The sequence below is a fragment of the Mercenaria mercenaria genome, chromosome 17 (genome assembly GCF_021730395.1).
Source record: "Mercenaria mercenaria strain notata chromosome 17, MADL_Memer_1, whole genome shotgun sequence".
NCBI classification, from domain to species: Eukaryota; Metazoa; Mollusca; class Bivalvia; order Venerida; family Veneridae; genus Mercenaria; species Mercenaria mercenaria.
In genome coordinates, this window is record NC_069377.1 from 53,909,513 (window position 1) to 53,929,304 (window position 19,792).

At 36.2% G+C, this 19,792-nt stretch overlaps 1 protein-coding gene across 1 annotated transcript in view; it reads right to left on the minus strand.

Moving 5' to 3' along the window:
• LOC123536858 (plastin-2-like) overlaps positions 1–19,792 on the minus strand; it is a 50,370-nt gene that overhangs the window by 5,512 nt on the left and 25,066 nt on the right. The window contains exons 3-11 of the mRNA XM_045320337.2: positions 17,908–18,065; positions 16,075–16,170; positions 14,862–15,072; positions 13,552–13,737; positions 10,112–10,186; positions 7,248–7,455; positions 6,238–6,414; positions 5,834–6,045; positions 1,561–1,707 (exon numbers count right to left, since the gene is read on the minus strand). Coding sequence (XP_045176272.2) covers positions 1,561–1,707; positions 5,834–6,045; positions 6,238–6,414; positions 7,248–7,455; positions 10,112–10,186; positions 13,552–13,737; positions 14,862–15,072; positions 16,075–16,170; positions 17,908–18,065 — 1,470 coding nt within the window. The remainder of the gene's footprint in view (positions 1–1,560; positions 1,708–5,833; positions 6,046–6,237; positions 6,415–7,247; positions 7,456–10,111; positions 10,187–13,551; positions 13,738–14,861; positions 15,073–16,074; positions 16,171–17,907; positions 18,066–19,792) is intronic.

The window sequence follows — 19,792 nt, forward strand, 5'->3', positions numbered from 1 at the left end:
GGGGTAAAGGCAAAACAATGGGAGAGATAGATTGCTGGGGGTTCGAGCCTGATTCAACACTGACTGACAGAAAAGCCCTATTAAAATCCAAAAATATGTTCTTTTTACAAAATACATGTGCTGGTTTAATAGTGCCAACTATGGACTGGCGATGTGTTTAATCATTATACGCATATTTTACATCACTATATGCATACGATTTGCATCATGTCATCCCAGCTGTATTTTCTGAACATTGCTGAGCTAGTACCACTTGTTTTTGTCAGATTACAATGAGTAACAAGCTTGATATCACTATTTAGACCATTTATTAAAGTAACATTAAAAACAAGAGGGCCATAATGGCCCTATACCGCTCATCTGTAATCATTGCACTTAAGGACAAGAAGCTATTTATAGTAACATAAAAGGGAAGTAATTAAAAAAAAATTATTGTAAGTGAACAAAAGAAGGATCTGCCAAATAAAAACAAGAGCACTGCAATGCAACGCATATGCAGAGCAATATACACACAAAACAAAGTCATATGACCTTTGACCCCTAAGTGTGACCTTGACCTTGAAGTGAGCCATCCGAAACATGCGCTCTGCACGTCGTTTCGATGAGGTGAACATTTGTTCCTATTTAAGTCTATGTAAAACTTGAGACCCCCGGGGCGGGGCCTCTTTTCACCCCAGGGGCTAATTTGAAAACTTTTGGTAGGGAACCAAAAGGCAATGCTACATACCAAATATCAAAGGCCTAGGTCTTTTGGTTTCAGACAAGAAGATTTTTAAAGTTTTTTCATATATAAGTCTATATAAAACTTGGGACCCCTGGGACACGGCCTCTTTTCACCCCAGGGGCATAATTTGAACAATCTTTATAGAGGACCATTAAATGATGTCACATGACAAATATTGAGGCTCTATGCTTTGTGGTTTTTGGAAAGAAGATTTTATAAAGTTTTCCCTATACAAGTCTATGTAAACCATGTGACCCCCAGGTCAAAGCCATATTTGACCCTAGGGGAATAATTTGAACAATCTTGGTAGAGGACCACTAGATGATGCTACATACCAAATATAAAAGCCCTATGACCTGTGGTATGCACAAGAAAATTTTTAAAGTTTTTTCTTTCGGTTGCCATGGCAACCAGAGTTCTACATGGAATTCAATTCTTTGAATAATTTTTAAAGAAGACCATCCAAGGAACATCCCTGTGAAGTTTCATCAAAATTGGCCTGATGGTTTAGGAGGAGATGTTGTTTAAAGGAAAGTGTGGACAGACGGAGGCCGGACGCTGGACGGTGAGCAATCACAATAGCTCACCCTGAGCCTTTGGCTCAGGTGAGCTAAATATAAACAAGATGGCTCCATACATTTCAAAATTATTGTCCGGACAAAAAAAATCCGAGCAGATGTGTGCACTAATGCACATACAACAAACATCCATCTGGACGACCATTGCCTCTCAAGAACAGACTCAACAAACCAAGTTTGCTATTATTCTTCTTGGTTGCAGATTTTTACAGATTTTGTTTGCTTCCACAAGTGGGCTTGACAAAAATTAAGTCTCACCTCATCGGATTCTGGCTCCTTCTTAACATTGTCCCAGTTGATTTTCTTTGGTGCAATGCAGTCTATCAGATGAAGAATAGGGAGTCCAGTTGCCAAAGATGGGTCCTTGAAACTTGATACTCCACAAGTCTTTTGTCCCTCTTTCAACTGCAATTTAAATTGCTTCCAGTAAAATAAATTCACTTGTGAACTTCAGCACTCACACTACATCTTACTCATTAAAATAAAACTTGCTTATTAAAAGAACTGTTGGAGGAGAGCAACGCTCGACTATTCAACAGCCTTGTCAACTAAATTAATAAGAAGTCAAACAAGAGCACCGCCTTGCGGGTGCTGACGCTCATCTGATTTTTTTTGTGTAATAGAAATATTGTCCTACCCATGATTTTCTAAGTCTAAAAAGGGCCATCATTCTTGCAAAAAGCAGGATAGAGTTATGTTTCTTGATGTACAGTGTCCACTTATGATGGTGAAAAACTGTTGCAAGTTTTAAAGCAATAGCTTTGATAGTTTATGAGAAAAGTTGACTTAAACATAATACTCAACCAAGAAAATGATTTTCTAAGTCCAAAAGGGGCAATAATTATTGCAAAAAGCAGGATGGAGTTATGTTGCTTGCTGTACAGGGTCAGCTTATGATGGTGAACAAGTGTTGCAAGTTTCAAAGCAATAGCTTTGATAGTTTAAGAGAAAAAGTTGACCTAAACATAAAACTTAACCAAGAAATCTGATATTTTCTAAGTCCAAAAGGGGCCATAAATCTTGCAAAAAGCAGAACGGAGTTATGTTTCTTGCTATACAGGGTCAACTTATGATGGTGAACAAGTGTTGCAAGTTTTAAAGCAATAGCTTTGATAGTTTAGGATAAAAGCTGACCTAAACATAAAACTTAACCAAGAAAACTGATTTTCTAAGTCCAAAAGGGGCAATAAATCTTGCAAAAAGCAAGATGGAGTTATGTTTCTTGATGTACAGGGTCTGCTTATGATGGTGAACAAGTATTCCAAGTTTCAAAGCAATAGCTTTGATAGTTTAGGAGAAAAGTTGACCTAAACATAAAACTTAACCAAGAAATCTGATATTTTCTAAGTACAAAAGGGGCCATAAATCTTGCAAAAAGCAAGATGGAGTTATGTTTCTTGCTATACAGGGTCAGCTTATGATGGTGAACAAGAATTCCAAGTTTCAAAGAAATAGCTTTGATAGTTTAGGAGAAAAGCTGACCTAAACATAAAACTTAACCAGGCAACGCCGACGCAGACGCCGACGCCGACAACCGCTCAAGTGATGACAATAACTCATCATTTTTTTTCAAAAAATCAGATGAGCTAAAAAGGGGGCATAAATATGTAACAAGAGGGTAATTGACCCTAAAGCGCTCACCTGTGTATAAGGCTTTAAGTGTGTTTGTATAACATAATGGTACAAGTATTGATAGGTTTCTTCCATGTTAGCCGTCACACACATAAACCCTTATATCACATGCCAAATATCAAAGCTCATTTAAAGTGTGATAGCTGAAAACCTATTTTTAACAAAAGAGACCCACATGTTCAATGAAACCGAACCATTTGAACAAATGTGAAAGAGGGGTACCCAGAGATCGTTTGTGTAAAGTTTCATCAAAATCCATTCAGTGGTTTTGGAGGAGATGTTGTTAAAATTGTTGATGAAAAGTGACCACGCCCTCTGGCGGCCATGTTTTTTAACAAATCTGAATAATTTGAACACTATTGGTAGAGGGTCACTCAAGGACCATTTGTGCAACAATTAATTTTAAAATCCGGCCAGCAGTTTCATACAAGAAGATTTTTTAAATTTCCACTGTATACATATAGGGAAAAGTGACCACGCCCCCTGGCAGCCATGTTTTTTGACGAATCGGAATAATTTCAACAGTCTTGGTAGAGGGTCACATAAGGACCATTTGCGTAAAATTATTTTAAAATTGGGCCACAAGAAGATTTTCAAAGTTTCCATTATATACATATAGTGGAAAGTGGCCATGCCCTCTGGCAGCCATATTTTTTGACGAATCAAAATAATTTGAACAATCTTGGTAGAGGGTCACACAAGGACCATTTGTGTGAAAGTCAAAATCCATTCAGTGGTTTTGGAGGAGATGTCATTTAAACATAATTGTTGACGACAGGCGACTTGACGGACGGACGACGAACACAGCATGATCACAATACCTCACCATGAACACTTTGTGCTCAGGTGAGCTAACAAGAGCTGTCACAGGAGACAGCGTGCTCGACTATTTCGATGCTGGATAATGAAACTGGGCATATCTGAGGAAACTAGAGCTATCACTGGAGTGTTTAATGACTCCAATTGTGGATGAAGATATTGCACAATAGCCTGAGTCTATGTCAAAAATATCAACTTAAAGTAATAAGAGAGGTAAAGATAAAATGTATCAAAACACTATATAAGTATATCCTAAGCAAAAAGGGGCATAATTCATTAATTATTGGTGCCAGAGTTATGCAGCTTGTGTCATATAGTGTGGGTGATGATGTTGAACAAATGTTTTAAGTTTGAATCAAATCCATTCAGTTATAACAAAGACAGAGTGAAAGTGCATCAAAACTTTAACCTAAAATTCTAAGTAAAAAGGGGAAATAATTAATAAAAGATTGGTGCCAGAGTTATGCACCTTGCATCATATGATAAGGGTAATGATGTTGAACAATTGTTTAAGTTTGAATCAGATCCATTCAGTAATAACAGAGATAGAGTGAAAGTGCACCAAAACTTTAACCTGAAATTCTAAGTAAAAAGGGGAATAATTCATGAAAAATTGTGCCAGAGTTATGCATCTTGTGTCATATGATGCGGGTGATGATGTTGAACAACTATTTTAAGTTTGAATCAAATCCATTCAGTAATAACAGAGGTAGAGTGAAAGTGCACCAAAACTTTAACCTGAAATTCTAAGTAAAAAGGGGGAATAATTCATGAAAAAATGGTGCCAGAGTTATGCACCTTGTGTCATATGATGTGGGTGATGATGCTGAACAACTATTTTAAGTTTGAATCAAATCCATTCAGTAATAACAGAGGTAGAGTGAAAGTGCACCAAAACTTTAACCTGAAATTCTAAGTAAAAAGGGGGAATAATTCATGAAAAAATGGTGCCAGAGTTATGCACCTTGTGTCATATGATGTGGGTGATGATGCTGAACAACTATTTTAAGTTTGAATCAAATCCATTCAGTAATAACAGAGGTAGAGTGAAAGTGCACCAAAACTTTAACCTGAAATTCTAAGTAAAAAGGGGGAATAATTCATGAAAAAATGGTGCCAGAGTTATGCACCTTGTGTCATATGATGTGGGTGATGATGTTGAACAACTATTTTAAGTTTGAATCAAATCCATTCAGTAATAACAGAGATAGAGTGAAAGTGCATCAAAACTTTAACCTGAAAATCTAAGTGAAAAGGGGGGATAATTCATGAAATATTGGTGCCAGAGTTATGGCCCTTATGTCAGATGATGTGGATGATGATGAGGAATAAGTATTTCAAGTTTGAATCAAATCCATCAAGTAATTACAGAGATAAGTTGAAAAAAGATAAAGTGCACCAAAACTTTAACCAAGGTGGGGACGCAGAAAGACGCCGACGCCGACGCTGACGCCGGGGCGAGTAGGATAGCTCTCCTTATACTTCGTATAGTCGAGCTAAAAATGCAAAACATGAGTAATGGAACTTGTACAATGCAAGACATCTCATCACAGAGGATGTGTGAAGTTTCAAAAGAATGAATGCCAATGAATAAGAATTCATATAACTCTACCTATTCTTCGAATGGTCCAGCTAATGACCAAAAAGGTCATGGGCTTAGCTTTCTATAATGAGCTTGTCCATCTTTCATTTTGGACAGTACCATTAACTGTTAAAAGGGGTGCATACCAAAAAAGATACTGACTGAATAGCGAACAGTGCAGATCATGACAGACTGCATGGATGTGCAGGCTAATCATGATCTGCACTGGTCGCAAAAGCAAAATCAATCAATCGTGTCCAGCATGGTAAGGGTTAAAGTAGCTGGAAAAGTGCTGTCATTTCTCCAAATATCATGGAAGTCAATGAAACTGTTATGTATCGTATATTAGGGAATACTTAGTTGATATGTCAAAACCATAACTTCTTTGGACAAATAATAAGTTAATGGAACTGTCCAAACTGAAAGATGGACAAGCTCATTATAGAAATTTAGCAGGGTAAGGGTTAATACTGAACACCAAACAAATGTCACACTCACTTTGTCGTTAACCCATTGAAGAATAAATTTATCTTCAATTGGTTTATCATCATCAGACATGTTTCTGAGCACCGACAGGGTATAAGCCCTCATCAGCTGCCATATGAGGCCGAGGGTAAGTGTGGTATTGCCATCATAGATGTCTTTCCCTCCCACTCCAACTAATGAAAACTTCACCTCCTTGCCAAGTTCAACAGCATATGTGCAGTTCCCTGAATTTGAAAACAAACAGACATGTTATACATAGCAAGAGGCTGGTCTGGATCCATGCTGGTCGCAAAGCCACTATGTTGGTTTTCTGATGGTGGGGCTCATATGTTTATGTAAATAAATGATCTTACAATAACCTGCTACATGCACTACTACTATTAACCTAGCATATATGAAAATGTCTCATAACTAACCTATTTTTTCAAAAGTAGCCCTCATTTTGTTAAATGTTTTGACAACTTTGTTCCAGTTAACGCATCCTTTCTTAATGATGTCATAAAGTTGGAACAGAATTAGGCCATCCTGAAGGTCACTGTACAATCTGTTCACATGTGGATTCACTCCCATACTGTTCATCCAGTTGCGATATGCTGAAATAAAGAATTTACATCATTTGAATGTACCACTGAAAACATGTAATGAGTACAATTCAATTACCATTAATTTGGATAGAATATATCCAAAATTTATATCACCACTATTCAAGAGGAAGAATGACAAAAAGGTTTTAATCCCTTGAGGGGAGAAACTGTCTCAAATGACCTTGACCTTCAAGTTCCTAAACCAAAAATTTGTCTTCCATTACAAAAAAAAAATTTGGTTAAATAATAACAGGGACAGGAGTTGGTAAAAAAGGGTGAAAATGAGACCGACCATGCCATGAAAGTTTAAAGGGGAAACTCAACAAGCATTAAACTGGGTTTAAATGATAATTATCTTTAATATCATCTTTGCAGTGCTATTGTTATTTACATTCTAAAATTAATTATTTTAGTGTTTCAACAAGCTCATGTGCTGCGAAATTATCTGCTAGGAAACACAACTGTGGCCTTGAAAAATTGAGTAGAAAATATTAAGTAATGATTCTTGCATTGATTTCTTATTGACGTATTTACTTAAGCTACCTTAGACAGATATATATTTTTTTACATTTTTACAAGCTGTTTCATATCATTCTTATAATTTATCATCTCAATTCACTTAAATGAATAGTATGCTTATTGCAATATACCGCTAAAAAGTGTACCCGGCTATAATTCTGCAGAGCCCGGCTATAACAAAATCCTGGGGAGAACCCTGACACAGTAACACAGAAAAAGTGCAAGTGCATCAAAACTTTTAACCGATGTGTTGATCAGGACCCTGGATAGATTAGGGCAGATTTTGATGAACTTTGTATAGTTGCGCTAAAACCTCAACATACTTTTTTCTTCTCTAGTTTCTTCAATGATCTCAACATCCATATCGTCTGGTTTTTCCAAGGCTGGGTATGTATTGAAAAGGTTAGCTACAAAGGCCAAATTGAGTTTGGCGTTTCCTTTGCAGACATCTTTGCTTGTGACGAAGGCTCGACATTTGATTTTGTCAGCTTCCTTCAACATGGCTTCTGCTCTCATTTCTCCATCTTGCTCCTGGGAAGAAAAATTATAACAACACTTTTGTAGGTTAGCTAGATTAACACATAAATTTAAATTCATTTATAGGGGAAAATGTAATATACATAAAGATTTCCTTCTCTTGCGTTTCGGTTTTGAACCTGTACAAAACAATATCTGTTTTTGTTTTTGTTGGGTTTGAAGTCGCAAGTTTGTAACACCAATGACATGACAAGGCTGCATTTCAACGCAGTTTCAAACCTCACTTTATAACCTTGAAACTAATAATAACATGTTCTCTGGTAAATGTGAACTTCAAGACATGATTTAGAAGTGAAGCATGAATATTTTTGGAGGAAAAAATTTACACATCAAATGTACTGGGTGACAAAGACGCTCTTTACCAAGTATATCCTCTAAAGGAAATCACAGGATGAACAGCTAGTGTTATCCCTGCGGATATATTCACTGTTTTACAGTATTGCTATCATGTTAATGATTTAACAGGGTTGCCACTTAGTTGATAAAATGAAATTCCCTGACTTTTCTCTGACTAAACCATACTTCTCACTGACCAATACCACCATATGTTTTTCGGCCTCCTCCTCTCCTACAGCCATCCAATCCACTCTTACATTTATTTCTTTTCAGATATAACAAACTTTCATTAACAAATACAATAAATATAGGAGTGTGAAGATAATGATGATATTAATCAGCAATAATAACTGACTTGTTTATATACAATTACACCAAAATGTGTTTGGAAAGACTTAATAAATACTGCTTGAAGAGTGCCGTAGCCACTGAACATTTTAAACACCGACCCAGAATTTCATTTTTCCTTGACTTTCCTAAAATTTTATTTTTCACTGACCATCATGAAGATTTCCCTGACAATTCAGTGACCTTGAAAAAAAAATCATTTTCCCCTGACTTTTCAAGGTAAGTGGCAACCCTGTTTAAGTACAAATCTGTGGCAAATATATCACCCCTAAGAAATGCAGTTCAATAAACTTTTGTTTAAATCATCAAGACGGCCATAGTGGCAAAAAGTCATCACCTGACCTTTACTATTTGACCTTAAATATATGTATGACACACTGGATCATGAATGGTAACAACTGTGTTTAGTATAAAAACATAACAAGAGGGCCATGATGGCGCTAGATCGCTCACTTGAATAACACCGTTTGCCCGAACAGTTTTGGAAGATGGTTATGCAAGCAAAAATAACTGTGAAATGATTTTGAAATAGTTCAAGTGTTTTCTGAATAGTGAAAAGTGACCTCACCCCCTGGAGGCCATGTTTTTTGACCAAATAGAATCATTTGTAAAATCTTTGTAAAGGGCCAGTCAAGAAACATTTGTGTTAAACAGTTTTAAAATTGGGCCTGCAATTTCTGACAAGATTTTTAAAAATTCCACTATAGATGACCAAGCCCCTTGGCAACCATGTTTTCTGATTAATTGGAATAATTTGAACAATCTTCGTTACGGGTCATCAAAGGACCATTTGTATGAAATTATTTTAACAAGAGGGTCATGATGACCCTGAATCGCTCACCTTAGTAATGTGAGCCACATGTTTAAAATGGCAAACTGATGCTAAAACATTACAAAGTAGGTCAGTAGGTCATATTCATGGTCACTGAAAGTGAAATCATGCACGGAGGGGCACCTGGGGTCTTCCTCCACTATCAAAGCTGGAAAGTGGCCATATGACCTATAATTGTGTTGGTGCGATATTTTTAAAACCCAACAAAATAAATAAAACTATATACATAAAGGGAAAAGTGACCACGCCCCCTGGCAGCCATGTGTTTTGAAACCCAACAAATGCATACACAATTTACATTTTCACAAGCTCTTCACATCATTCTTATAAATAATTATTGTCTCAATTTACAAAATGAATTATATGCGTACTGTGATAAACTGCTAAAGTGTGCCCGCCTATAATTCATGAGAGCCTGGCTGTAACAAAATCCTGGCTAGAACCCTGGAGGCCCAAATGGGCCTAATTCTCTCACCTGAAGAGTACTGTGACAGTTAGACATGATCAAGTTTGATAAATATCCGTTAAGCACTTCATTGAAATTTTTATCAAGGGTTCTGTGTTTTTTTACTGTGGCATCCCCTAAAAGCCGCTGAGCAGAACTATTTGAACAAATGTGAGAGAGGTCCACACAAGGATGCTACAGACCAAGTTTAGTTATTATCCATTAAGCAGTTCATGAGAAGAAAGGGTTGTTCAAAGGCTTTTATCTTAATCTCTGGCAGCATTTAAAATCAGTCAAGCCAAACAATATGAATATATCTGAGAGGACCTTCCTAGGCTGCTATACACCAAGTTAGATGACGACCCTTCAAGTGATTGCTAAATTTCTATGATGAACTTTCAATTTGGAAATTACCATAAACTGTTAAAAGGGGTGCTTACCAAAAAGATACTGCCTGAATGGTGAACAGTGCAGATCTTGATCAGACTGCATGGATGTGCAGACTGATCATGATTTACACTGGTCCCAAAGGCAGAAACAATCGTGTCCAGCATGATAAGGGTTAAGCTCTGGCAGCCACTAAAATTAGTCAAGCAAAATCCTGAGCCCTTGACTATCCACCTATACTAATACCTCGACCTGAACCTTCTGTTCAGGTGAGTCAACAATTACAAGAAATGAAATACTACCATAAGTGGGTCAAGGTTGACACCTGCATCTTTGGGTGAAATCTGGTGCAACAGATAGGTGTATGCCTCAGAATCCTGAAAAAGAAAATAATTTGTATAATACAGATTAAAAGAAATAATTATTTAGGTTCTCATGCCTTGTCTTCTAATAAACTATGCTTTTTTATTTTAACTAGTGCTCATGTATTGCACAGACTCCTTTCAAATTTTGTTCCTGATGGAAACATGTACACATCTTAGCTGACAGCAGGTATTAACAAGCTTTTGTACAAATCAAATATGAAACTATTTCATCTTATATCTTGATTCTCCGCTCTATTTCAATACTGTATTTTTAAAAGCATTGAAATCAAAACACTAACATGCACAAACAAGAATATTAACAACAGAGAAGTACTTTCAAGAGGGGGCACAGATACTGTTCACAAAATATCACCATCACATCACCTCGGATTTGCCTATCAAGCAAGTAGTCAAGAATTCTGTCAGGTTCAATTTATGGCTAACCCAGGTAGACATTTAAGGAACAAAAGAAAGTCATGACCAGGCCTCGACCTTAACTTTTTTCAGCAGTTGCCAGCAGGTCCACCAACTGCTAAAATCTAGTAGACCTGCTCAGACTTTAGTGGACCTCCAATTCCATCACATAAATTGTGATGTTGTAGACGTCATAACTTCATATGACTCGAAGAAACAGGACTTATTTCTAAAATAATTAAAAATGGAAGACAGTAGCAATCTGTTGTCCCGAAAAAAAAATTTATTTTGAATAGTGTCCCAAAATATGGACACAATAATCATCATCCTCCCGACCCGTGTTGAAAGTGAAAAAAAAAAACCATCAACAATTATCGGTAATTATTCTGATGATAAACTAAGTAATTGGCCTCGTTTTCATCATCAGTTAACACCCCCTCAAAGAGCTAAAAGAAGTGTGTCGGTTATTGTGGCATCTGCAGTGGAGATCAAAGCAGTATAGTTTCCCCGAGATTGTCATGACATTACGTCATGTTTTCGCGCCATGTGACACATCACTGTCTGATCGTACTTTCTCGATTCCTTTAATTGTTGAGAAGAAATCAGTAAAAAAAGTTTTTTCTTTAATTTTTTAAAAGCGAATGTGCAATATCCCGAATAAACTGACATGTAAATGTGTCAAACCGTGAACGATGATAGTGGATGTCCTACCTTTGTGACCTATTTGCCCTCAAGAAATTTACATTATTGTTTGAGAAGAATATTTAACAATAACAAAGTGTTGTGTCACAAAATATATGTACAAAGAATCATTTAAAACTTTTTAAAAACCGCAACGACATCATACTGCTTCATTTTAAAACCACATTTCTATTTACGTTCATGAGGTCACGTAACCTATTCTGCCGCGCTAACAGAAATCTGTTTGCCAAAATCGTTTTACTCCATGTATTCAAATTGCTGCCGCTTTTTCATTATTTAAGATTTTTTAATTGTGTTTTTTGTACTTTCTGGTCAAAAGTCTGAATTTTATTACCATAGTATGTACCGTTTATTTACTTTAAGAAGGAAATAAATAATCAAGATCACGCTGTTTGAAATTTTACAAAACATTATATGAAAATTTGATCATTTTTAAAGAATTTTGCCTACATTCCTGTCGATATCTTATTAAAATTGTTATAGAATTCAAACTGTACTAGTTCTCAAGCGGTGTTGGAAATTTGAAGCGATTATAGTTAAAAATGAATGCACTACGCGCGTTATTTGTGTCAAAAGTAACCGCGTGTAAATTGGATATTACGATAGGGCGCACGTGCTTGTGGAATTGAAAATTACCAGCATGACGTTTTGATATTTTTTACGATTTGCGGGTAAGTTCCAGTCAATCCAGGTAATTTTGCCGGATGTAATTTCTCAATTTGGTAAAGTTACCACGTAAAAAACACTCGCCCGATCGGTTGAGTAGTCCATTCGTGCTATCCTGACTTTAACTCGCCAATGCTTATAACTATAGAATGCCGTACTTAAGGCAAAATCAACTTTCGTTTTGTGAATTCGCCGATATGGGTACGATTTCCCCCACTATTTTTCACTTTTAAGGGTTTTATTTTATTTGCAGACCGTGACTGAAAATTGGTTGACCGTCGGTCTACCGAACTTTTGATAGTTAGTGGACCTGCCGATATTTTGGTTGCGTCGGTCCAACGGTCCACCGCTAAGGTCGAGGCCTGTACACTGGCATAGGGTAGGTACAATTATACACTGACACTACATTTATATGGACCAGTACAATGGCAATGAAAACCAGTACGTAGTCAAAGGGACCAGTACACTGACACTGAGGGCCAGTACACTGACACTGGAGACCAGTAAACTAATAGGAGGCCAGTAAAGTACATTAACACTGGGGATCAGTCCACTGCCACTGGAGGCCAGTACACTGTCCCTGGAGACCAGTACACGGAGACAAGTATACTGCCACTAGGGGCCAGTGCATTGACACTTGAGACCAGTACACCAACATTGGAGACCAGTACACTGACATTGAAGATCAGTACACCGACACTGGAGACCAGTAGATTGACATTGAAGACCAGTACACTGGCACTGGGGCCCAGTACAGTACATTAACACTGGGGATCAGTACACTGCCACTGGAGGCCAGTACACTGTCACTAGGGGCCAGTACACTGACACTCGAGACCAGTACACTGTCATTGGAGGTCAATACACTAACACTGGAGGCCAGTACATTGACACTGGGGGCCAACACACTGACACTTGAGAATGTTGGTGCAGTTGCCTCCAGTTTTTTTGTTCTGGTCCCCAGTGTCAGTGTACTGGCCTCAATGCACTGACACTTGAGACCCAGAACATGGACACTAAGGATAAGTTTATTGGCACTACAGACTGGAATTAATAGACACTAGAGGCCGGGGACAGGTACACTGACTCTTGAGCCAAGGGTACACTGTCATTGAAGATAATCTCAATGACACTGGACACTTGGCATAGGGGATCATTTTGTTAAAAAAAAATGCAGATCACTACACTGACACTGGGGTTCAGTAAATGACACCTGAGACCAGAACACTGTCACTCTGGACCAGTTCGTTGTCACAGGGGTCAGTACTGACACTGCTTAGGATGGAACACTGACGATAGGGAAACATAAACACTATCTAGAATACCTCACACTTCTGTATAATTAAAATTGGATTATTTTATATCAATTACATATAGTTCATATCAATACACAACAAAAATAATTATAAATTTCGAACTTAAAACTATTTTTTAACAGTTTTACAGCATCTTGAACTAAAATAAATCAAATTAGGAACTAGTCTTACTCAAAACCTTGCTCTTCTTGTGTTTTCAAAAATAATTTGACCTAGCCACCATCCCTTGCGAGAACAGTGTTCTACTGTACCTTAATATAGAACAGTGTTCTACTGTACCTTAATATCGCCACTGAAATTGGATATCTGTCTGTTGGCCTGAGCATTTCGCAGATGATAGTTGACCCAACGGATCAGGATTTCTTCAGGTGACAGTTTCATAAGATCATCAATCGTCTCCCCCTCCTCTAGCAGCAGAACTAGACCTGGATGTGCTTGCAAGTTTATTTCACTGAGTAATCCAATCTGTAAATGAGACAAAATTTAACTCATATCAAATGTATAGGAATTGTATCAATTCACTTACAGAATGTGTCAAACAAGAGCTGTCTGTAAGACAGTCAATGCTGACAACTATTCGAATTATTGTCCCAGAAGCATGAAAATTACCCTAAATGTTAAAATATCTACAGAGTCTCAATTAAGTATATGCATTAGTTTTGGAGGTAGTAACTTGCATGCAAAAATTTAACCATAAATTTTTTAATTCAAAAGGGGACATAATTTTGCTAAATTCATGTCATAGTTATGGGACTTGATGCTATCACTTAGTTTTATTAACCCGAACAAACGTTTGAAGTTCGGTTCAATATTTGCATTAGTTTTTGAGATGCAAAACTTTAACCATAAAATTTTAAGTTCAAAAGGGGACATAATTTTGCTAAATAAATGTCAGAGTTATGGGACTTGATGCTATCACCTAGTTTAATAACACCGATGACATGTGAAATTTCTATTCAATAAAGGGGGCATAATTTGTCCAAAATACAAGTCAGACTTACAGGACTTAATCCTGTGAGGTTGGTTATTGACCTAGAAAAAGAAAAAGTAATTTAGCTTAAATATAGCCTTTAAATAATAGTTAGATGTACCACTTCCTATCACAGTACATGGTTTCTTCTGCTTCCAGTGGGATTTGGATCAGCAGCCTCAATGTCAAATGCTCTGCTTTGCTTTGTACAAGAAATATGGAACTCTTTATGTACTTGCATGCAAAACTCTAACCAGGATTTCTTAAAAGGGGGCATAATTTGGCCAAAATGCATGTCAAAGTTATGGGACTTGATGCTATCACCTAGTTTTATAACCCGAAGACACATGTGAAGTTTCAGTTCAATATCTGCATTAGTTTTGGAGATAGTATTTCACATGCAAAACTTTACTTCTATTTTCTTAGTCCAAAAGGGGGCATAATTTGGCCAAAAACATGTCAGAGTTATGGGACAAGACCCAGTGAGGTTGGTAATTGACATACAAAAGGATAAAATAAGTTTCAAAGCTATATACCTTTAAATGACAGCTATACGTACTTGCATGCAAAACTTAAACCAACTCTTTAGGTACAAACTAGTTAAAAATGTGACTCTTACCCTGATGATCTGCCACAGGAGACCTAGCACCAAATGTGGCGTACCAGCATCCAGGTCAGCATGACCAATATTGACAACATTACAGCCAATGGACCGCGCAGAATTAAGGCAAAGGTTGTGATTCTCAAGTCGCAAATAAACCAATTTCAAGTTAGTCTTGTTTATTGTTCTTTCATCTATAGTGTCAGGCACTGACTGATTGATTAATTTGCTGAAAAAGTAAAAGTTATCAATAAGACATTCCTGCAAAGTCTGAATAAAAACACCTATTGCCCACTTGTTTTGGATAAATGGATTTAAATTTTCTTGCATTTATCACTTGGAAGCAATAAGAATATTTTTATAGAAAACTGCTGAAAACAAGAAACTATAAAAGGAACTGGATATAGTGGCCTGGAAATATTTCTATAAGGATACTAAAATGCAGGATATCTTTAAACCACGCTTTTGGAAATGATACTTAAGTGTTTATGAGCATAACACTTATTCATCAGGGATTTACGGATATACCTGAGATCTGGAATAATTTGGAGGGATAGGCTAAGAGTGAGTCAATTTACCTTTTTAAAGTTATCTTCCTTTAAATAACTTGTGCATAGGTTTGTTTATAAAAAAAAGACATATTTAAGTACTATCGCATGTTAACAAAATGTTTTCAGTTGCATACCCAGGAAAATACTAGATAAAAGGGTGGCTTTTTTTAATTTGTCAAACCATCTCTACTTTGCAGAAAAGTGTTGTAGTAGTTTAAACACATCACATTTGTACATAACCTCTGGAATGGGACAGACTTTACTCCCTCTGTTGGCCATGTTTTCAACAAACCAGAATAAAATAAACAAACTTGGTAAAGGGTCACTGAAGGATCATTTATATGAAAATATTTCAAAATCTGAAAAGCAGCTTACGACGATAATTGAAGATTCTTCTATTTTTAGATATGGCAGCTGTGTTTTTACTGTGTCAAAAGAATTATTCTTGGAGGAAATCACCGTGAAGGTTTCTGTAGCGCATTACTGAGAGTGCATTTTCATGATATTTCCAAGCACTGTGTCGCTGTTAAGAATACTTCAGCGTAACAGGACGACTTGTAATTCATTAACAATGAGCTGATTTTACCAGTATTATAAACTAGTCCAGAAAGGCGCATGTTAGTAAAGATAATTTACAAACCTAATATAATGCTGTACAAACTTGAGCAGAAGAATCTTACCATAGAAGTATACCATCTTTAACTTTCTGAAACAAGTCCCCCGTGTCTGGGTCTATTGGCAAATATGGCTTACAATCTTCATCATCTTCTAAATTTCTGAAGGCAGAAAAAAAGCAAACAATCTGTAACTGACAAATCTGAAACATTCCATATTGCATGTATTCTAAAGCGATAGTTATGAAGACATCACATTTAACTAATTTGATATTTACAGCAGCCTTATTTTCACATTATTCAACAGACTAGAAATTAATCTCTTAACGTAAATAACTTACACTTACAAACTCTACTGCAAATGATTACATGTATTTGTTTTTGCATGTATCAGTTTATTTCTAGTGCCCACAAGTTGACCATACGAACAACTCCATCACTTCTTAATCAATACTGTCCGATTAATTCTCAATAGGGCTGTCATTGATTGGGTCTTTTGCATATCGACGATACCGATATATCGGAAGACAAATATCGACGATACATCGATATATCGATTATTAAGTTAGATTAACAATCTCTTTGTTTATGGGCATGCTATATACCTTCTTGTTAATGTTATGTCTTTTTTTTTTGCCTACTTTTTATATTACTGTTTGATTGTGTTGTATTTGTATCTATGAAATAAATAAAATAAATGAAAATTAATGAAATATTTTATAGATCTTCATTGTGCCTTCACTCCTCTTTTGCATTTATCATACTTTACAACCTAGTAAACTATAATACCAGGCACTGGAGTTGGGTTTCAAACAGCTAAAATTCTGCATTTCTCTTCCACAGATATCTATTTATTTATTAAATTAATTAATTTATTTACAATGTTTTTATTTATTTTTAGCCTGTTTCATACCCTGTCTTAATTTTTACCTTGCACAAGTTTACATTCGGATTAGGTACTGTCCTACTGTACTTCTGCCCAAGTTTTCAATGGGCCTCAAATTTGTAGTGTTTGACTGTTTGTTGTACTGAAAGGCATGTTTAAGCAACACCCTGTGTTTCTACGAACCAAAACAAAGCTTTTCCTTCCGTCTTTTGACTGTTTTTCCACTATTTAAGCCGGCGACGGCTTCCTCTTCGGCCATCTTTGTTATTGTTTCGGGAACTAGCTAAATTCTGTACCTTTTACTGAGTGATCAGCTATACGCGAACAAGTAAAAAGCCGAGATTGACGTAGAAACAGTATATATACTCTATGTTTTTACATGCACAAACAACGAAGCGACCTTTCAAGACAGAACAATGTAATTTTTTGCAAATAGATTCTGAAGTTGAGCCCTTTTTACTTCTACCCATATAGGTAGTGCCGGCTAGTGGGAAAAGACTGCTACGGTACAAGTTTTGACATGACCTTTTTTTGACAACTTCCGTTACTTTCGGCACATTTTTGCAGGCAGAAAAAGTTGTTTTAGAGGGTCTGAGTGTTTATCTAGACAGTTGTTTTTTCTCTCTGTAAAATATCGATTTTTGAAAATGGGAATCGATAATCGATCGACCAAAAAATATCGTTGATACATCGATATCGTTTCTATCGATGACAGCCCTAATTCTCAACAGTCTACCTGAGCCTCTAGTGGACTAATAGCTGAAGTTACAGTTGATCATAATGTACAATGCTAGTCTCATCAGAAGAACTGCATAGTACATTGTATTAGTAAATTTAGTTAGACAAACAGAAAATCAAACTAGCAACATTAAAATTCATAATCCAACATCTTAAAACCAGATCTACAATGATACCTATTTTGGCTTTTGAACATTTTAGTCAACACTTACTATTACAGTTTACTATAATTTAACAGTTCCTATTTTAGACAACACAAAGTATGAAAAGGGTACCTATTTATCCAACTGGCAAAAGCGATTCTTTCCGAGTCTCTGACTGAATGTGAACTGCCCTCTGAACCACCAGTTGTTTGCTGAATATCTGTTCTTGCAGAAATAGACTTTTTAAATACATGGCCGAAATCTTGGTCTTTTTTTAACTTTATGTATAACTGAAACAGATAGAACATTTAATCATATAAAATTATTTAAAAAAAACACCAGTTTTTCATCAACCTAAAAGCCTCTTTACAAAAGTTTTGTTTAATGTAACAGCTGTGCTTACATCAAAGGATCTTGCAGAGTGAAATACAAAACAAAAGCTGTCAAAGAAGACAGTGCGCTTGACTATTTCGATGCTGGATAGTGAAAATGGGCACATCTGAGGAAGCTGGAGCAGTCACTGGAGTGTTTAATGACTCCAATGTGGATGAATGTATTGGACAATAGCTTACGTTTGTGTCAAAAGAATGAAGTAACAAGAGAGATAAAGATAAAGTTATCAAAACATTAAGTAAGTATAATTCTATGCAGAAAGGGGGCAAACTTCATGAAATATTGGTGCAAGAGTGATGCACCTTGTTTCATATGATGCGGGTGATGATGTGTACAACTACTTTTAGTTTGAATCAAATCCATTTAGTATTAACTGAGATAGAGTGAAAGTGCACCAAAACTTTGACCTGAAATTATATGTAAAAAGGGGAGATAATTCATGAAATACTGGTGCTAGAGTTATGGTCCTTGTGTTATATCATGTGAATGATGATGATGATGAACATCTATTTAAAGTTTGAATCAAATCCTCTCTGTAATAACAGAGATATAGTGAAAATTAACCTTAAATTCTAAGTAAAAGGGGGAATTATTCATGAAAAATTGGTGCCAGAGTTATGGACCTTGTGTCATATGATGTAGGTGATAAGGTGGAACAACTATTTTAAGTTTGAATAAAATCCATTTAATAATAACAGAGATAGAGTGAAAGTACACCAAAACTTTAACCTGGAATTCTAAGTAAAAAGGGGGCATAATTCTTGGAAAATTGGTTCCAGAGTGATGGACCTTGTGTCATATGATGTGGGTGATGATGAGAAATAACTATTTTAAGTTTGAAACAAATCCATCAAGTAATTACAGAGACAAAGAGAAAGTGCATCAAAACTTTAACCAAAGTGCGGACGAGGAAGGACACTGACGCCGGGTCGAGTAGGACAGCTCTCCATATTTGGTATAGTCGAGCTAACAAAACTAAGATGCACAAATTCACATGTTTAATAATAAATCTATCATGTTTCATGACCCTGGGTCAAATACATTTTAACACGTATGCAACACAAACTTTTATTCTCTTATATGCATATTTCTGACTAAGTCAAAGGGCAATAACTATTTTGACTGAATAATAATCCTACATGGTTTCCATCACTCTTTGTGAAATACTTTCTTTCTAAGATATAAGCTAACTTGTATGCCCTGCACGCATATTTTTTTACTAAATTTATGGGCATAATTATGGACTGACTGAAAGAAATCCTAAACAAACCCCAAGCTGTAACATTTCATATGCTGAAAAATATTCCTTACAAGTTTCATGACCCTTGGTCAAATACATTTTAAGATATGTGCAACATAAATTTTTATGCCCTTTTAATAAAAACATAGTACAGTATTTTGATCAAGTCAAAGGGCAAAATAACTCTGTTTCAGTTAGATCTTCAACAACTTTTCATGCTGAATAGTATTCCTATAAGTATTTCATATTCCTAGATCAAATACTTTTTAAATAAATGTGGCACAAACTTTTAGGTGCTTTTTAGTCAAGGGCCATAACTCTGTTGTGGCTGTGTAATATCCCAATCAAAACACCAGGCTGAATGAAATCCCTATGAGGTTTGAT